We start from the raw sequence: 20,978 nt of genomic DNA on the forward strand, positions 1-20,978 counted from the left end.
ATATGCGATTTGAGAACATTTTCATTCATTCATCTGACGAAGGAGATAATCTCCGAAAGCTTGTGATTTTAAAATAAATTTGTTGGACTATAACCTGGTGTTGTAAGATTCCTTACATTTGTCCACCCCAGTCCATCACCGGCATCTCCACATTATGAAATTTAAGGATAGAGAAAGAAACAGAAGGACGACAGAGAGGAAATAGCATGAATTAGAGTCAAATTAGATACAGAAAGAGAACTAGAGGGAAAGATTGGATTAAGAAAGAGGGAAAAGTAAGAAAACATTAAAAAAATATTTAAAGAACCTCGAGTGAGACTCCACAGTTTCAGTTGTTCCCTTTCTAGGCCGGAGAGGTTGAGTGGCATTGCAGGAACATAAATCTCGTCATTAAAAGGGTCCTTGCAGCGTTAAATACCAGTCCTAAACTTGTTGCAGAAAGTTAATTCGTTTGAACAGTGCAAATGTAGCAATTTCTTGAAACTCACGGAAGTTGACGGCGAGCTCCGGTTTTTGCGAGACGAACAGCAGAGGAGTGCAAATCGTTCAGCAGTTTGTGGCGATTAGCAACTCATGGCGTAACTCTTCCTCACCACAAATCGCTGTTTTGTTTTTACACGCTAATAACTGTGCACGTTTAACTCGCTGTTTATTTTCCCAGCAAATTCTGAGCTAATGTGTTTGGTGGTGTTGGTTGAGGGATTAATGTTGGTCAGACACGAGAAGAACTTCCCTGCTGCACTTCAAATAATGCCATGACATCTTGTACATCCACCTCAATAGACACGGCCTCACTGTAACATTTCATCTGAAAGATGACACCTCCAACAATGCAGCATTCTCTCAAAACTGCACTGAAGTATCAGCCTAGATTATGTGCTCATGTCCCATAATGAGGCTTGGAATCATGATTTTGACTCTTGCAAGAGTGTTGCCACTGAGCCAAGCCCTCCTACACTTGAGGTTAGTTAATATTGTGTGAAGTGGAATCGATTTCTGCACCAGAGGCTGTTTAGCCATTTGTACTTGTGCTGGTATAAGCTCTATACTGATCCCATTTCCCTGCTGTTTCCTCATACCTGTTGTTATTTTCATAGAATGGTTACAGCACAGAAGGAGGCCATTCGGCCCATCAAGCCCATGCTGGCTCTCCAAGAACGATCCAGCTAGTCCAACCCCCGCCCTATCCCCGAAGCCCGGAAATATTTTCCCATCAAGTACTTATCCAATCCCCCTTTGAAAGCCACGATTGAATCTGCCTCCACCACCCTTTCAGGCTGTGCATTCCAGGTCCTTACCACTCACTGCATAACAAAGTTTTTCTTCATGTCGCCTTTGGTTCTTTTGCCAATCACCTTAAATCTGTATCCTCTGGTTCTTGACCCTTCTGCCAATGGCAACAGTTTCTCTCCATCTACTCTGTCTAGAACCCTCATAATTTTGTACACCTCTATCAAAGCTCCTCCAGTCTATCCATGTAACTGAAGTCCCTCATCCCTGGAACCATTCTAGTAAACCTTTTCTGCACCCGCTCTAAGGCCTTCGCATCCTTCATTAAGTGCGGTGCTCAGAATTGGACACAATACTCCTGTTGTGGCCGAACCAGTGTTTTATAATGGTTCATCGTAACCTCCTTGCTTTTGTACTCTGTTTATAAAGCCCAGGATCCCATATGCTTTTTTAACTGCTTTCTCAACCTGCCCTGCCACCTTCAACAACCTGTGCACACATACCCCCAGATCTCTGTTCCTGCTCCCCCTTTAGAATTGTACCCTTCAGTTTATATTGCCCTGAATGTTTATCTAATTCCCTGTTAAATGTAGTGATTGACTCAGTTTCAATAGTGGCAATGCATCCCATATTCTAATAACCCTCTGTGTTGGGGGGGTGGAGGGAATTCTTCCAGTCTTTATTCTTTTAGTACTAAGCCTCAGTTTTTGCCCGAATTCACCTCAAGATGGCAGTGATCTATTTACCTTCTCAAAATTTCAGTCAACTTGATTCATTTCTGGTCCACACTTTGCTTACTTACACTGTAGTATGCAACTGAATTTGGAGTTAAATGGAGAATATAAATGCCTGAATACTCAACACTTGAATGCTAATTGCCTTAAAGAGAAGTCTAATTGGAAATACAACATGTCTGATCTGATCACAATACAGTTTCTTCATTTACCCTGGATTAGTCATTTGTAGTGGGGGGTGGATAAAGTACTTAAAGTAGATTCAATTTCGGAATTTAAATGTGGATGGTTCTAATCCATTTTCAGCTGAGCTGCTGACTACTGTGCTGAAGGGATTGGTTTCACTAGAAGCTAAATGGTTTAAACTATTCCTCCGTCGCATCATATTCTTTCATTAAAGCGGCATAGTTTTTCAGTTCTGACCATGAGGATATTTAGTATACGTGAGTATAAGATCAGCTTTACAGCATTGAAAATGTTGTTTATCAGCTACAAAATCTATTTTTTTCCTCCGCATAAATAGCAGTATACTATCCCCTACAGGGGAAATCAATTTAAGGCATTGTCTCAAGAGCCTGTCACCATTGAGCCTCTTTCATTAGATGGATATTCCCACTATGACCTTGTGCTTTTTTTGTTAGCAGTCTAGACTGTTGTCCAGTAATGCAGTGTTTACCATTGTTTTGGTGTCTTCTGCACTTTCATTGATGTGGATTCTTGCTGCAGTTGTGGCACTGACAAGATGCCAAAGATAATGTGTGAATACTATTGCTTGAGGAAGCTTATGACTGAGGGAAGGGAAGACTGGATAGCTACGAATCTGTTACCCTAATGAAAATTGAGTGCTGTTGAGCACACTAGGTTAAGGTTATGACCTAAATCTCTTAGTCTGTGCATGGACTTTATTCTATTAGATATCCAGGCAGCCATGGATGCTTGCAATGTTGGGATTAGGTCTGTCGGCCAGAGCTTAGGGTTTAGGCAGCTGAAGACACGGTCGCCAATGGTGGTGATGAAAATCGTGGAAGCACAAGAGGCCAGAATTGGAGGAGTGTGGAAATTTTGGAGGGTTGTAGGACTGGAGGAGGGGCGAGGCCATGGCGGGATTTGAAAACGAGAATTTTAAAAGAGGCATTGCCGGACGACGAGCCAATGTAGGTTTTGCTATTGAATAGCCACTTAATACTGTGATTTCCTGGAGTCAGATAGCCCCCAAGTGGCTTTAACCCACCGTATATTTGTGAAAAAACTTTCCTGTTACAGTAGTTTCCTCTCTGGGTGTGTGCTCTCAAGCTATAAGCTAAGCAAGATTGTTAGACATGCAGTTATTGGCTTTTTGCCAAAGATATATTGGGGTAAAGTTCAAGTCAGTGTGAAATATTCAACATTTTAGATGTTAAAGATGAGGCTGGCAAGAAATTAAATGGCATTGGGAAACAAGAAGAATTTGGTTTTCAGAATATTGCTTGTAATAATAATCAGTTTCTATTGGCCTCTTAACTTTCCCCAGTTGGAAAATGAAAATCTACTTTCATTATGCAATCATCCCTCACTTTCATGTTGCCTCTTATTGATAAAAATGGTTATTAAAGCTGCAGTAATCCATCAACCCTATAAATCTGGCAACAAATGTCCTTGGTTGGGGTGGGGGAGAGGGGAGAAAGGAGAAGAGAAAAGAGAAGAGAAAAGAGAGAAGAGGAGGCTGTTAAATTGCAAGTATGGCACCACTATTAAATAGATGCCCCTGTGTATAGCATGCACCAGAAAATCTGCACTAATTTGTATACTGATAGTTTGGAGAAACTAAAAAATGCAGTTTCAAAATTACAATTTGCAACTGTTATTTTAGACAATTGCTAAGATAGAACTATTTTGATTTCTCCTTGTAAGAGGTTTGTATTTTAGTATTTAATTGCATTTGTTGGATGGAGATGAAGAAGAACTGTTTAATCTCTGTGGTAAATCTTGAGTTGGATTTTCTTACATTTTAATGACTTTTCGGGTGTATGCAGGATGGCCAAGGAAGGAAGATCTGGCATTGAAGCCTAGCACCAAATCTCCACCTTTTAAAAAAAAAAATACTTGTCTCACTTTCTCAGCTAGGGGCAATCTGGAATGTGTCTCCAACATGAAAATGATGGATGGTAGGTTTGCTACATGACCCCATTTCCCTCCCTCCCTGCTTACTGGACTAAAAAAAAGTTGAGGTGTTGGGGCTTGAGTGTGTTGGACTACAGGCAAAGACAGTTTAGAGGTTGCAGGAGTGACCTGCACAGTAGGTGGCCCCTGGTCCCTACCTGCTGGTATCCATACACCCCTGCAGACCCAAACAGAGCTACTTTAACATAACCACTTGCCAATGCTTGAGAAACCTCTGCTTCTCTCCTGAAATTATAGAAGATATTAGCAATGGGCATAGTTGATAAGGGAGACCCTCCCCCCCCCCAACTAACTATGATCCAAGCCCACGAGTCTTGCTATCATATTGCCCCTTTGGCAACAAATTCAACTCATTCCCTTGCAGACATGTAGCTCTCCTGCACAACTGCGAGGTTCCCAATTTTGCTACTCCTTTGTGCTGGCACCTTCTCTCTTCCTCCTCCCCACTGTTGCGCAAATCATTCCGCGCCTATCCTGTGAAGGTGACAATCTTCCTACTGTTTGTGACCACTATGCCTCCCTTATGATGCCTGTTACAGTATGCCCTTTTAATCCCAGCCTCTTGCTTTTATTGTGGTATGAGGTTCTGAGGTGGATGGCTGATGCTTTCCAGCAGCAGCCTCGGGTGGGGGGGGATGGGGTTGCACTTCCTTGTTTTTGGTTGTGGTCGGTTTACTTTTTCAGAAAAGAAATGCAGAGCTTAAAGGTGCTCTGCTTGTCATGAAATGGAATACAATCCTCATCTCCAATAATTCCTCAATGGAGGTAAAATCAGATGCTGGCAATGAAATACCTGTTATGAGTCTTCCAATGCTTCCCTACTTAATTTGACTGAGTAAAGGAGAAGGATGGGGTTGCGAAGTATTTTGAAATCTATTGTACATTGCTAGTAAGTTGCAAATAGTATGTCACAGTAAAGGCAAGCCAGTTTAGTGCTGTAGCAGCACTGAACTTTCCTCCTTTGAGGTGGACTCCCTATAGAGAACACTAATAGTGCTGGAAATCCTACTATGAATAATTAATGAGGTCCAAGGAAGGTAATTGAACTGATTCTTGGTGAAATTGAAAATTTCAAAACTGAGATTGATAGATTTTTGTTAGGCAAGGCTATTAAGGAACATGGAACCAAGGCAGGTAAATGGAGTTTCGATACAAATCAGCCATGATCTAATTGAATGGTGGAACAGGCTCGAGGGGCTGAATGGCCTACTCCTGTTCCTATGAGTGACACTAGGTGTAAGTGGATTTCCAGTGCAAAAATTTAGACCCTAGTTTCTATAAATATCTTCTATTGATCATACCTGTTAATGTTATAAATGAGCTCATCTCATACACAAAGGCTGCTGAGAACTACATAGTTGATGAGGTTTGATGATGATGAAAAATTGCCAATGGATGATGTGAAAACTTAGCATGCCTACTTTCCTAAATGCTTGCAGTGAGCTAGATAAACAGCCTGGGAAAGTTTTGCAAAGGGGCACAAACTGGGGCAATTACTATGGGTAACACAAACCAGTTGTAAAACTCAAATGATTAAACAGTTGCCAATGGACTTTCCAGAATTAAGAGAAATCTGAATGTAATGAAAAGTTTTGTGGTTAACGGGCAGGATAGTACTGACTCTGGACAGTTATAGAAATGAATACAGAAAAGCAAATTGAAAGCTTGGCTGATTAATATTTTCATGCATGTAAAAAGAGAAAGCATAGTTCAAAAATTGAATTTGTTCAATTGTTTTTAATATTCTATTGGAGCAGGCAGGGATCAATAAAAGAATGCTATTGTATGCTTGTTAAAAATATTATGACCCTACATCAAGTAAAATGTTGGTGGGGATAGCAATCATGACCAGTAAAGGGATGTTTTTAGCAGTGATGTACCCATTTAAGTGATGTGTACGGTCTTAAAATATTGTCAAACATTTATACCAAATTTCTCAAGTATTTGAGTATCTCCTATCTCATTTGTTTCACAACTAAAATTAAGAAAATCTATATTTTAACAGTCTTGTACACAGTAAAATAACCCAAGTAAGCCTCCAATATGAATAAATAAGGGTGGAAAGGGGAAATATTAGTGATCAAGCAAACTTGTCTGAAGAAGAATATATTAGGGTATTTTTATCTTAAATGTAAGATGTTCATTGTCACGGTTATGTTTAGATTGTACTTTAATTAGACCCGTGTAGACCAGTGTAGTACATCTAGTAACATTGAGCTGTCTGATATATTGGCATAAGGGGCTAGATAGGTGCTGGTATGGAACTGGTAGCTGAAATGGATAGGACATTCACTGGTATCAATTCAGATTGCATACATGTTACAAGTTAAATTTTGGCTATCCTGACCTCTGAAATGTAGTGTCTCCATGACCGACTATGGGTATTACTTGGATTTTAAAGGGATCTGTGGCATTGTAATTCCAAATTGCTATTTAAGAGTTCAAATTAGAACCTATTGGGCCGTAGTCTGTTTCTTTTGGTGAGATCATTCAGTGTGGCAAATACATATTCAAGGAATAAGAATAGCCTGTTTTATCTAGCCCATCCTTTTGTGGAAAAACTAACAACTTAGTACTTTCCAGAATTCTTTGCTCCTGCATTAGCCTAGGGATTTCTGTTTTTTGTGTCTCCCAAGAGATTACATGGCTGCCGGTGGGTGGGAGCATTGGGAGGCACAATGCTTAATTGCAAAATGACTGTGGCACAGGCTCAATGGACCAGCTGGCCTTTTCTGGACTCTGATTTACATATGTTGGTATAAGAAATAATGAGCAACTTGCACAAATTCAGTGCTGTGTATAAAAAGCAGTATATAATTGTTTTTATGTGGAGCTGCACTTTAGGATTCCTAAAATTGTTTGTGTGTCAGATACCAGCTGCTACTGTATTTGATAGTTGTCCTGCAGTCGCCTTATGTACCAATCATGAATTTATTTTTAGGTTTACAAACTTAATACTTTCAGAACAACTAGCTGCAAGTAAAGTGACCTCAGCTATTTTCTTTTTAATTTGCTGAAAAACTGGGACATAATTTTTACAGTTCTAATAGAGGCGTACCCACTTAAACCATTGAACTGCTTTGGGTTTGAAATACAATACACTTTTGCCCTTAAATTTTGCCTTGCAATTAATTGCATATTTAAACCTGCAAGTGGTTTTCACAGTGCTGTTGAGCTCTTTTGAGCTAATGGATTGCTTCCATATCTTCTCTAAAATAGTTTAATTATTGAATTTGACCTAATCTTTCTTTATCCATGAAGCATTTGAAAGTTACTGGAATCTCTTAACCGTACTTAGACTTCAAGTTCTTTTCAAGTTTTTTTTCCTAAATTGGCCAATGTTTTTCTTTCTCTTTTTGCCTCTCCCAGGAGATTGCCTGGTTGCATTGGAGAGGAGGAGGAGGAAGGGGGGTGTTGGTGTCGAGAAGTTACACTATGCCAGGACGGTACAGGCTGGGGAGACGGTGGAAGCAGCTAATTTCGATTCTTTCAGAAAATATTATTGGATACAGTCTGAGTAATTTGAGATATGGCATATGATGAGTGTAGTGTGCTTGGGGAGGGACAGGTGACTTTGGACCTGTGGTTCCCAAAGCTTTCCACCACTGGAGTTTTTCTCTCTCCATGGCTGGGTCTGTTGTAGACTAATTGACAGATATTGATTGCTATGATTGGTCAACAATTCCATTATTGTACAATGTGACTACCTGGATGGTTGGCGAAGTAGATGGACTGATCGTTTTTCGTCTAGCAATTCCTATGTTCTTAAACAGTAAAAAGTTAAAATCCCTAGTCAGAGAAAGGGGAATGTGGGAGAATTAGCTGTTTTTTTTTGTGCTGCGCTACTTCAGGGGTGTGCTAGCTGAGGCAAATTCTGAGTCACCTTGTATATGGCTGTGATAAATGGCATTAAGGCTTTGGTGTCAAGAGCAAATAGTGGTAGTATTCTACATGGAAATTTTGAAGAATCAAGACAAACATGCCTTCAATAGATAGAACATAAATTCCACAGCATTGGCGAGTTCAAGCACATTATAAAGCTAGAACCAAGGGTCCACAGGAAGGAGGCTTTACATAGTCTTGTCTCCAAAGAGCATATTGTGGAATGGGTTGTAAAGTGCTGCTTAAGGAATTGTTGTAACAGAATAAATACATACTTATATAAATGTTTTTTGTAGACTTAAAGGTAACTACATAAAGCAGTCTCCATTGCTCTCTCAAACAATGTGAGTAGGGCACCAAGCTTGGTGTCTGTTTTCTAAACTGGTCTTACTGCCTGTTTCTTGTACTGTTTTGTTACCAATTTTCTGTTGGATGAATAAATGAGGAAATAAGTACTTATTTATGATATGGCTTTCATTCTTTGAAATTCATGCTACACATGCAAAGTCCCATCCCTTCTTTACCCCTCTCTTTCACTTTAACCATCTCCAAGAATTTAAGTTAAACAGTTTCTTTTCTCTGGTTCTATCACTTGGCCTTACTGCTAGTGTCTGTCAGAGCATTGAAGGAAGGCCAAAACAAGACCATTGATACACCGGGGAGATCAACCAAAGTGAAGTAAAGCTCTCAAACTAATAGATTCTTGATTCTCTCATTGGTGTCCTTTTGTATACAGGAGATGGGCCTTACTCAAACAATGAGGAGAACTATATTGAAGGAAGGAAGTTGCTTTTTTGACCTATCTATTTTGTGGATATTTTACTTGTTAGATCCGGATAAGGGATCCAAACCAGGGTGGAAAAGACATCACAGAAGAGATTATGTCCGGAGGAAGATCAGGCTCTACACCAACACCCCCACAGGCAAGTAGTATGCTGGGTCCTTGCTCTTAGTGCCCTAATTGCAGAAACTGTTTTCCACTGTTCTGGCCTTATTTTACTTTAGTCTATAGATGGTGGAAGCATTAAAAGCATACTACAAACATAGCTGGTGATGTTTGGCTGTGCACTGTTCAGTACCGCATATGCCATTATGCTTTTACTGACTTTAATATATGAAATACTCAGTGTGTGACTCAAATGTATATCTTTCCATTTTTGAAAAATCTTCTGGCAAATCACATCCTTTATCTTTTCCGAATGTGGATTATGTGACAGCTGTGATTTCACACACTGTTCATTGCTGGCTGCTTCCTCACAAAAATGCTTTGCTTTCTATAATTGCTCTTGATTTTGCTACATCATTTGCATTGTTGCATAGTTGGTGTTTTGCATTTGTAGGTCTGTCACTGGATTTTTATAGTGTTCTATTATTTTGCATCTGCCACTAACAGCAAGGATAAGCCATGGGTACCAATAGGGAGAATTTTTGTTGTGCTGTTTCTTGAAGTTTGAGAACTGAGCTTTGGATTTTTCCTTTACTTTACCCGACATTGTATAAAAGGAGAACTTTTTCTGCGAATTGTCGCTTTGTTTTTCCATTTCCAGCTAAAACCATAATTCTGTGCCATCATCCAGAACAGCAAAGCTGTTATGTAATACTTGCACATTTTCTAATATGCAATTTTTCTAAACGAGTAATCATTAAATGAAAGTTGACCTCCTGCACCATGTCATTTTTGCTTCCAGTTCCTCTGGCTGAAGTAGGAACTGTGGTCATGGGTAGTGCCTTGCTCTTGTTCCACAGGTTTTGAAGTGGGGTGCTTCTCTCAAGCAACACTGTTGCTAAGGGCAGGTTAATGGAATCACTAAGTCTTTTGAATTGACTGTTTTTGCTAGCTTCCATTTTGGTACCCTGTTCTGACAATGATAGGTATCATCCAGGTGTTTCTCCTCACTGTGTTCCAGCCCTGAATCTGTACCATTTAGATCTACGAAAATGCTGTTGGCATGGGTCATTTACTTTGGTGTCATAAAGAAAAGAAAGACTTTATTTATATAGCGCATTTTATCATCTTGGGACGTCCCAAAGTGCTTTATATCCAGTGAAGTACTTTTGAAGCATAGTGACTGTTGTAATGTAGGAATCGCACTTTGGTGCCATAGCTCAGTTAGCATCAAAAGAATCACGACGGTAATGCTAAGGAGTAAATGTCCATAAAGTCTGACCATAGTCTTAATTGCAGGCCTCATTGTCCAGCTCTTCGGCCTTGGAACCAGTTGGCTCTTGGACTTTCAACAGGTTTAACACCTTAATGTTCAGGCATTATGTCGGCAGACTGGCTTGCACTTAATAATGCAACCAGAACTCATGAAGATTCTCAGATTCCATGTCCATAGGAAGAGTCTCCAATTCCATATCAGTTCCTTAGGTATTTAGCAAATGAGCTTCTCTAACTGCCTCATTATGGGTTTTACAGCTCTGATGAAACAACATATCAGAGTGGGGGAATGGGACTAACTGATCTTACAAAGAGCTGGCATGGGCTCGATGAGCCGAATGGCCTCCTTCTATGCTGTAATCATTCTATGATATCATAGAATATACTTGGGAAACTGGGCTAAGTAAACTTGGGGAAAGTTTTAACTACAGTATTTCCAGGAGCATTAGCATTTGGTTCCATTTGACCTTGGGGATAATCTTGCTACCCCAGGACTGATTCCTGATGAAAGTATAATGCAAGCCTCTCTTTATCTAGTGAGTCATTTTGATGGCTGTGCTATTTGAGGCAAGGCATTCCTCATGAGACCTCCAACTACAGCACTTTGCACAAAGTACCTTAATATCCTCCTCTGTCAAAGCATGGACAAGACCAAATTTCAATTTTCAACTTCATTAGTAGCATTACAAATCACATTGTCACATTGCAAGCTAAAGCCAGCACCGCTGCATTGCATCATCATACATTTTGAGGCTGAGGGGCCTGCTTAGAAGTTGAACTATGGACACTCTCAACCTGACACAAAGCTGCTGGAGTTGAAAATGGTGCTCCTCACTAAGTATTTGCAAATGTTAGCCTTCCTATCAATTGGTCATCTGCCAGTGGTCTGCTGTGAGGACTCTAGTCCTAGTTTAAAAAAATTATTTCTTTCCCCCTCTACACCCCGCCCCCCCCCCCCCCCAACAAACACAGATGGGTCAAGATGCCGCTGTTTCTGCTCTTTCCCTTTCATCCAACTTTGAATTCTTGAATTGCTTACCTCACAGGAAAGGTCTTGTAACTCGATTTCATGACATCACATTTCTTCATTCCGTTCGTTAAGAAATCTTGACACTTAAATAATGAAGGAATTATTTGTAATGAGCTTTTAAAGGCTGTATCGAAAGCTTTTACTACAAAATATAAGAACTTCCCTATTTAATCAATTTACATTTCTTAAAGTTTCTCCAATCCAGGTGCATCTGCAACTACTTTGAATCTGAACTTAAAATTAAGGTCACTGCATGTCTATATGGCAGCAATAGTTTTTCACAGTTCCATATTAGATTATGAAAAACTAAGTTAGTAAAGTAACGTTACTGTCTGATCTGTATATGATTTTACATGATCTCTGCCTCTCAAGTTCCTGTATGTGTGTGACCTAAGGCTGTGAGGGGAAATACTTCTTTATTCTGATAGCCACAAGAAGAATTGGGGAAGGGTGCTCCAGGCAATAATGGCAGCGTGACTGTGCCCCTTGAATAAGTTTAGCGCCGTATTGTGTGGCCTTGGCCGTAATTCCTCCTTCAGTTAATGTCCCACACTAAAGAAAACCCAAAGATGTTTGATCAGTACATTAAGAACAAGAGAATAGCTAAGGAAAAGGTGGGACCTATCAGGGATGATGAGGGTAACTTGTGTGTGGAAGCAGAGGATGTGGGTGGGGTTTTAAATGAATATTTTGTCTCCCTATTCACAAAGGAAAGGGATGATCCGGACGTAGTAGTTAAAGAGGAGAGGTGTGAAATATTGGATAAGATAAACATAACGAGAGAGGAAGTACAGAGGGACTGGAATCCTTGAAAGTTGATAAGTCACCAGGGCTGGATGGATTGTTTCCTAGGCTGTTGAGGACGCCAGGGAGGAAATAGCAGATGCTCTGAGGATCATTTTCCAATCCTCACTAGATACAGGGGAGGTACTGGAAGACTGCAAACGTAGTACCATTGTTTAAAAAGGGTACGAGGGAAAGGCCCAATAATTGTAGGCCAGTCAGTTTTACCTCGGTGGTGGGCAAACTATTAGCATCAATACTGAGAGATAGGATAAACTGTCACTTGGAAAGGCATGGTTTAATCAGGGATAGTCAGCATGGATTTGTTCAGGGAAGGTCATGCCTTACAAATCTGATTGAATTCTTTAAGGCAGTGACAAGGAGGATTGAGGATAGTGCAGTGGATGTTGTCTACATGGATTTTAGTAAGGCATTTGACAAAGGTCCCACATGGACTGGTCAGAAAGGTAAAAGCCCATGGGATACAGGGAAATGTGGCGAATTCAATCCAAAATTGGCTCAGTAACAGGAATCAAAGAGTAAAAGTCGATGGATGTCTTTGCGAATGGAAATCTGTTTCCAGTGGTGTGCCACAGGGCTCAGTGTTGGGTCCCTTGCTGTTTGTGGTCTATATTAATGATTTGGACTTGAATGTAGGGGGCATGATTGGCAGATTTGCAGATGACACAAAAATTGGCCGTGTAGTTGATAGCGAAGAGGATAGCTGTAGACTCCAAGAAGATATCAATGGATTGGTGGAGTGGGCAGAAAAATGGCAAATGGAGTTCAACCCGGAGAAGTGTGAGATAATGTACTTGGGGAGGGCAAACAGTGAAAGGGAATACACAGTAAACGGGAATATATTGAGGGGTAGAGGAAGTGAGACCTTGGAGCGCATGTGCACAGGTCCCTGAAGGTGGCAGTACAGGTAGATAAGGTTGTGAAGAAGGCATACGGAATGCTCTCCGTTATTAGCCGAGGTATAGAATACAAAAGCAGGAATGTAATAATGGAACTGTATAAAACACTGGTAAGGCCACAGCTGGAGTATTGTGCACAGTTCTGGTCACCATATTACAGGAAGGATGTAATTGCTCTGGAGAGAGTGCAGAGAAGATTTACAAGAATGTTGCCAGGGCTTGAAAATTGCAGCTACGTGGAGAGATTGGATCGGCTGGGGTTGTTTTCCTTGGAGCAGAGGAGGCTGAGGGGAGACTTGATTGAGGTGTACAAAATTATGAAGGGTCCAGATAGAGTAGACAGGAAGTACCTGTTTCCCCTAGCGGAGTATTCAAGAACTAAAGGACGTAGATTTAAGCTGATTGGCGGAAGGATTAGAGGGGACATGAGGAAAAACTTTTTTACCCAGAGGGTGGTGGGTGTATGGAATTCTCTGCCCGAATTGGTGGTAGAGGCAGGGACCCTCAACTCTAATTTTAAAAAAAAAGTACCTGGACCTGCACCTAAAGTGCTGTAAGCTGCAGGGCTACGGTCCGGGTGCTGGAAGGTGGGATTAGAAGGAGCACCTGGTTGCTCTTCGAGCCAACGCGGACACGATGGGCCAAAGGGCCCCCTTCTGTGCTGTATCTTTTCTATTGTTCTATGGCTCATGTAGATTGAGAGCTAGTTGGTTCCTTCATTTTAACCTCGCTCCCTCGCTTTCTAAGTTGGAATGACATTTTCTTAATGTTGCTAAATCTCAATGCCATCTGCGAATTATGTGAACCAGAAACGTTTGCAAAATTGAACAATAATTGTTTGCTATGCAAAATGGTCACTATTGCCAGTTAAGCGCATTTTCTGTCAATTGATAAGACTTGGAACCATTGAAGGTCATTTACTTCATTACGATGCAGTTTCTTGCACTAACTTGAATATCTGTTAGGGCTGGCACATGATCTTTTAACGATCGCGAGAGAACTAAATAAACTTTAAAAAAAATAGTCCTTAGTCCACTCTGAGGAAGTCTCCGCTTAAAAATCGTAGCTGTTTGCAAAGGTTGCAAATAAAGAAGAGTGTCTACCTTGCAGATTCATGATTGTCGGAGCGGAAAGCAGCTTTCACACATTATGCATTGTACTAGCTGGCCCTAACTCTTCGGTCTATAGTTCAAAATTATTTTACAATGTTGGCTGTGCGCTGGAATATGTTAATTCATGTTAGGGGAATTAACTTAGCACCATAAAAGTGTGCCGTTTGCAGTGTAGGAGAGTTGCAGGAGTGACCCACAAATATCTTTTAGAAAGGTTTGTGGTATGTGGTGGATCATTTTAAATGGAATGATTCTACTAGGTAACTTTTCTCCCCCTTTCTCCATTATTGATAGCAAGTTGGAGATACAATAATGTGGGCTGTCCTGTGGGCCCCATTATGCAGCCCATGAAGCCATGAGCTAATGATTTTCTGCTTGTGCATGTAAGTTTATGTTCTTGTTGCAACATTTTGAACTTTGTTAACCTGGAGGATTGGAGCCTGGGCTTCTTTCATTAGTGAATTTAAACCAATAATGGAGAAATTTTTCCCCATCAAATGGGGAACAGCTTTTACCTATCATTTAGGCCTGAAAAGTTCAAAACGAGCTGTTGTCTCTTCAGCCAACAAAGAGACAGCAGCTTCACAGGATGAGTTGTAGAGTTTGCAGAAGAAGCAGCATCAAGTGGAATGTGCCAAGTTTGGTAGCAGCAGACAGCAGTGGAGACCTGACCAAATGAGAGCTGCACCAGCTAGCCAATTTTAGTATTTGGAGTCTTGATTTTCCTTTTGAGGGTGTCCTGAATTTTGTCACACATGGGCATCTTGGGGTTTTTTTTGTCAATAGGGAGCAGTGCACATGGTGATACCAACATTGTCAATCCTGTGATGTTTGGAATGATTTTAGAATGCTTCTCCAATAAAAGTGGAAATTTTTATTCAAAAAGAAAGCAATTGTGTTGGACATGGTGTTGCTCATCATTCTGCTTGACTCAGAACTGATATAATCAAATGTGGCCCTCTCCAGTTGTACTACATGAACCTGGCCCCTGCTTCAAAAGGGCAGACACCACTGCCAAAAGAAGAGTGAAAAACGGAAGGTAATGGTGTCACAAAATGCTGGGGACAGGATTAAACCATTCGTCATTTGGTAATTTTAGATCAATGACTGTATACCAAGCAGTGTTACCTATGGGTGGGTGCTGTAAATTACTTGTGTGTACATGTTAAATTCAAGTTGGTGCTATGAGTTGCTTTAACATTATTGAAGTGCTCTTTCATCAAACTGGATAAACTAGTAAATAAAACATCAGGAAAGGACACAGTTGGGTATCAATACTCATTCGCATGGGCTACGCGTGTGTACTTGAACTTTTCTGTGCTTTTGGAAATTCGTTGTTCTGATACTGAATTTCACAGTTTATATTTCTTGTGTGGCAAATGTTCAGAACCCAATGATTATCGTGATTATCAACAAAACCAAAAAGTTGAAATGTTGCTTAACCTTTAGACCTGTGTTGTCTAATACATTAATTAGCCACTCACCACATTTGGCTAATTAAGAATCCAGATGTGTCTAATTGCATTTCTGATTAGTAAATAAAACATCAGGAAAGGACACAGTCGGGTATCAATATTCATTCGCACGGGCTACGCATGTGTACTTGAACTTTTCTGTGCATTTGTTCATAAAATGGTAAGACAAAAAGCAGATTGTACAAGTGTTTTTCGATCGTTGATCGAAAAACTTTACTTCCATGGCTACTTGCATGAATGGTGGTCGATGTTAAGTAAGTATATGCGTATGAAGTGCATTTACCTGTATTGTGAGTGCATGCAATGGATTTTCTACTAAAATTAGTGCATATGGCTAAAATGGTGTCACTGTAGCTACATCTGTGGCTAGTTAGCAATTTCTATTGGGCAACACTGCTAGTATTTTTCATATGCAGCTGTCTGCTGAATAGTTTTGACAATCTAAACCACAAATAATTTAGTATCTCATGAAATGACATCTTGAAAATATGATGGATTTGCCCTATACCAATCAGTTGTCTTTTCCATTCAACAGTCTGCAGGGACCTTGGAGGGAGGTGGTGCAGTACAGGCTAATGGGGAAAATCCTCATCCAGTGCCAGTCGTCATCCGACCAGGTAAGTTGAAAATGGTTAAGCAGCTGTTCAGTGCAACATTAAAGTAGATTGTGGAAACTATTTGTTTTGACACATCCAACCAAAAGAGATAGTGTATATTTTAAATATGGATGGAAGATTACCAAACTGCGTAATTTTGGGTGGTAAGATTTGTTCTCGCAAACATTTTTGTAACTTGTAATTTATATTTAACCTATAGAATCATAGAAAATTTACGGCACAGAAGGAGGCCATTCGGCCCATCGTGTCCGCGCCGGCCGAAAATGAGCCACCCTGCCTAATCCCACTTTCCAGCACCTGGTCCGTAGCCTTGTAGGTCACGGCACTTCAGGTGCACATCCAGGTACTTTTTAAATGAGTTGAGGGTTTCTGCCTCTATCACCCTTTCAGGCAGTGAGTTCCAGACCCCTACCACCCTCTGGGTGAAAACATTTTTCCTCAGCTCCCCTCTAATCCTTCTACCAATCACTTTTCATCTATGCCCCCTGGTTATTGGCCTCTCTGCTAAGGGAAATAGGTCCTTCCTGTCCACTCTATCTAGACGCCTCATAATTTTGTACACATCAATTAAATCACCCCTCAGCCTCCTGTGTTCCAAAGAGAACAACCCCAGCCCATCCAATCTTTACTCATAGCTAAAATTCTCTAATCCTGGCAACATCCTCATAAATTTCCTCTGTACTCTATCTAGTGCAATTACATCCTTCCTGTAATGTGGTGACCAGAACTGTACACAGTACTCAAGCTGTGGCCCACCAGTGTTTTATACAGTTCTAGCGTAACCTCCCTGCTCTTATATTCTTTGCCTTGGCTAATAAAGGAAAGTATTCCATATGCCACCTTAACCACCTTATCTACTTGTCCTGCTACCTTCAGGGATCTGTGGACATGCATTCCCAAGGTCTCTCACTTCCTTTACACCTTTCACTATCCTCCCATTTATTGTGTACTCCCTTGCCTTGTTTGCCCTCAAATGCATTACCTCACACTTCTCCAGATTGAATTCCATTTGCCACTTTTCTGCCCACCTGACCAGTCCATTGATATCTTCCTGCAGTCTACAGCTTTCCTCCTCACTATCAATCACAAGGCCAATTCTTGTATCATCTGCAGACTTCTTAATCGTGCCCTCTACATTTAAGTCCAAATCATAAATATGTATCACAAAAAGCAAGGGACCTAGTACTGAGCCCTGCGGAACCCCACTGGAAACAGCCTGCCAGTCACAAAAAACGCCCGCCGACCATTATCTTTTGCTTCCTGCCACTGAGCCAATTTTGGATCGAACTTGCCACTCTCCCTTGGATCCCATGGGCTTGTACTCTTTTGACCGGTCTGCCATGTGGGATCTTGTCAAAAGCCTTGATAAAATCCAAGTAGGCTACATTAAATGCACTACCCTCATCGACCCTCCTCATTATCTCATCAAAAAATTCAATCAAGTTAGTCAGACATGACCTTCCCTTAACAAATCCATGCTGACTGTACTTGATTACTCCATGCCTTTCTAAGTGACAGTTTATCCTGTCCCTCAGAATTGATTCCAGTAATTTGCCCACCACCAAGGTTAGACTGACTGGCCTGTAACTACTTGGTCTAGCCCTTTCTCACTTTTTGAACAATGGTACAACGTTAGCAGTCCTGCAATCTTCCAGCACCGCGCCTGTATCCAGTGAGGATTGGGAAAATGATGGTCAGTGCCTCTGTCTTCCCTTGCTTCTTTTAACAGCCTGGGATACATTTCATCCAGCCCTGGTGATTTATCAACTTTCGAAGATGCTAATCCCCTTACGACTTCTTCTGTCACTAAGTTTATCTCATCCAATATTTCACATTCCTCCTCGTTAACTACAATGTCTGCATCGTCCCTCTCTTGTGAAGACAGACGCAAAGTATTCGTTAAGAACCATACCCACATCTTCCGCCTCTACACATGGGTTACCTTTTTGGTCTCTAATAGGCCCTACTCTTTCCTTAGTTATCCTCTTGCTCTTTATGTATTTATAAAATATCTTCGGATTTTCCTTGATTTTACTTGCCAATATTTTTTATGCCCTCTCTGCTTTCCTAAATTGCCTTTTAATTTCACCCTGCACTTTTTGTACTCTTCAGCAATAATTCCAGGAACGACATTCCTAATTTATTTGGACTTGATGTACACAAATGGGCATTGCTGTTGTTTCATGTTAGGGGACATCTGGTGATACTTTCCCTTCCAAGAAATCTTACCATGGCCAGTCATGATCTCCCGTTAACCTCAACACACCCCAACCTTATAGTATGCTATGTCTCATTCTGGGCTTATTTTACTGCCATTTCGTGACTTCTCTACAGTTTTGATGCGTAGGTAAGAGTTTACCATTGGCCCAGAATTTGCTGTAGCCAGTCAAATGAACAGCATCCGCCGTTAGTTAGACTTACCCGTACCCTTTTAAATTCCATGAGATTTTTCGCTGGAAGTGTGAGATGGAAACGGCGTGGCGCCCTCTATAGGGCATCTGGGACCAGGGCAAGCAACTGTGTGGTTAAGGAGATAATCAGATTGGAGGATTGTCAAATGAATAGTGCAGTCTGAACAAGGAAGTGTATGTTAAAATAGTGAATTCAGTGTCAATTCAGGTCCAGAAAGAATTAGAGAGGGAAAAAAACGATTGGATTAAGAGAGAAAAGAGACAAAAGTTGTAAAATTTTTAAATTAAAAAAAAAATCTCCTACAGCAATTAAAAGCTGAAGGAATGAGACTCCCCACTAGTAATAGTTAATTTTCAGTGCCAGAGAGTTTGGCAGTAATTAAAACCCGTTAAAAAGGGTACTTAGACTGATAGGGACAAGTCCTAACTTTCTGTGGTGAGTTTAGTTCGTATCTACCATGCAGGTACAGGAACTTCATGCCGTTCAATGCATTTGAGTGGTGAGTCAGGCAGCGAGATGCTGTTTTCACGAAGCTAACGGTGGAGTGGTGCATCTCGATCAGCAATTTCCAGATTTTCGCATTGAACTGTGCATCTGCTCTCGCCTGAAGTTGCTGTGCAATTGTGCTGTTAGCCTCACCATTATTTTTGACAGCAAATTCTGGGTCATTGTTTTTAATTTTGCGTGGTTCTTGTGCCATTTTTATCAGTGTTATTTAGAACACTAGCTCACTGCAGCCAACTGTAGTTGGGTTGATTACTTCTGCTACATGACTGGTAACAGTTCCCATACTTTTATAGTGGTTGAGTGCCAGAGATTCTTCCCAGTCACTGACTTGATGCAACAACTATTGACTGTCTTCTGTGGTCGTATGACTTTTTGAAGTGCAAAGTCTGTTTGAAATACAGCACAAGGGCTCAATGCCACCAACTTATTTGCTGGAAGGTGATCTTGGCTACAGCAATGTCAGACCTTGATCCTTCTCAGCACAGAGACCAGTTTGCTGCGGAAGCGCTAAACAGTGGCTCAAACGGGAGTGGAGAAAGTGCCCAAGTTGCTATGGACCCATAACCTATATAATCAGACTCAAACTACCTCAACAGAGTTTTGGCCACTAGGATTCAGCTTAGGTTAGGATTTGTGATTGAAGACCCACATCCATCCTGTATTCCACCATGTTGATGTTTCACCACGATGCTCTGATAGTCACACTTTTGAGTTAAATAATCTTGGAAGTGTTTTATGTTATTGATATTAAGTATTCCTTTTTTGTTTTAATAGATAAGCCAAAGTCTCCTGCAGCGGTAACTAAACCAGTAGAGGAGCCGAACAAACCTGAAAAATCTATTACACCTGAAATTGTGGAAAGCAAATCTGAAGTTAACACTAAACTAACAGACTCTGAGGAAGTGCTGGAAACTCCAGTCACTGAGCCAGATGACACTACAACCACTGTAGTCTCTTGTGATGTGACTGTGACGGATTCTGTACCACTTGATCATAATGATGAAATGAACCCTTTGGCAGAACCTATTTCTTTGCCACTTGCAGCTGAAGAAATGCAGAAAAGCGAAACAGAGGAGGTACAAGAGCTACAAAAAGAGGAGGAGGAGGAGGAGGTTGCAGACGAACCTCTCTCAAAAGACTTGACAGTGGAAAGTAATGGTGTTATCCCAGGACAAGCAGATGAACCTGGTCAAGAATCTGAACCTCCACTTGAACCTCCACTTGAACCTCCACTTGAACCTCCACTTGAACCTGTGATGGATTCACCCATTGCACAACCTGAAGAACTGAAGTTGACTAATGGTCTGGAGCTTTCAACAGAGCAGGATTCAGAAGTTTCAGAAGTTCAGCAGGAATCTGACGTCAGCCCAATTTCTGAACCTGAAGCAACAAAAGTTGAAGAAAGTGCTGTAGTCTTAGTACCTTCTGAGGAGAAGGAAGAGGAGGACACTGTAGAAATCCTATCACAGGATGCCTCACCAACAACAGCTGCTTTATCTCAGACTAATGACAATCTTATGCAAGGTATTAGCAATAGATGTTGGTTAGTAATTCAGGTACAGAGATCATTATAGTGACATTGTACAGGTTTAAAAATTGTAGTTGATGAACTTCTGTGGTGGTTGTCCTACAGTTCAACAGGTAAGTGTAGTAGATAGCTTATTTTGAAAATTGATGGGAACAATTGTGTAACTTTTTAAAAGAAAAATTCTACACTGCTTTGCGATGTTGGATTGTGCAGAATTTATGTAATGGTCAGCTTTGAGGTTCTATTGCCTAAGCCTATTGATAACATTTTGTGTTCAATGTCTCTTGATTTTTATCCAAAATTTAGTGGCTATGCCTGATAAGTGGTGGTGCTGCTTGGTCAACTAAATCTTATAATTTGTAATGTAAAGAAATGCAGATGAAAACATTGAAATGAAAATGAGGCCAAAACACTCTTAAATGATGGC

General features: G+C 40.8%; 1 protein-coding gene across 10 annotated transcripts in view; it reads left to right on the top strand.

The window, feature by feature from the left end:
* eif4g1a (eukaryotic translation initiation factor 4 gamma, 1a) overlaps positions 1–20,978 on the top strand; it is a 104,050-nt gene that overhangs the window by 41,472 nt on the left and 41,600 nt on the right. For all 10 annotated transcript variants that reach the window (XM_067995231.1, XM_067995233.1, XM_067995235.1 and 7 more), the window contains 3 exons: positions 8,837–8,929; positions 16,023–16,104; positions 19,798–20,547. In XM_067995231.1, coding sequence (XP_067851332.1) covers positions 8,837–8,929; positions 16,023–16,104; positions 19,798–20,547 — 925 coding nt within the window. The remainder of the gene's footprint in view (positions 1–8,836; positions 8,930–16,022; positions 16,105–19,797; positions 20,548–20,978) is intronic.

The sequence above is a fragment of the Heptranchias perlo genome, chromosome 13 (genome assembly GCF_035084215.1).
Source record: "Heptranchias perlo isolate sHepPer1 chromosome 13, sHepPer1.hap1, whole genome shotgun sequence".
NCBI classification, from domain to species: Eukaryota; Metazoa; Chordata; class Chondrichthyes; order Hexanchiformes; family Hexanchidae; genus Heptranchias; species Heptranchias perlo.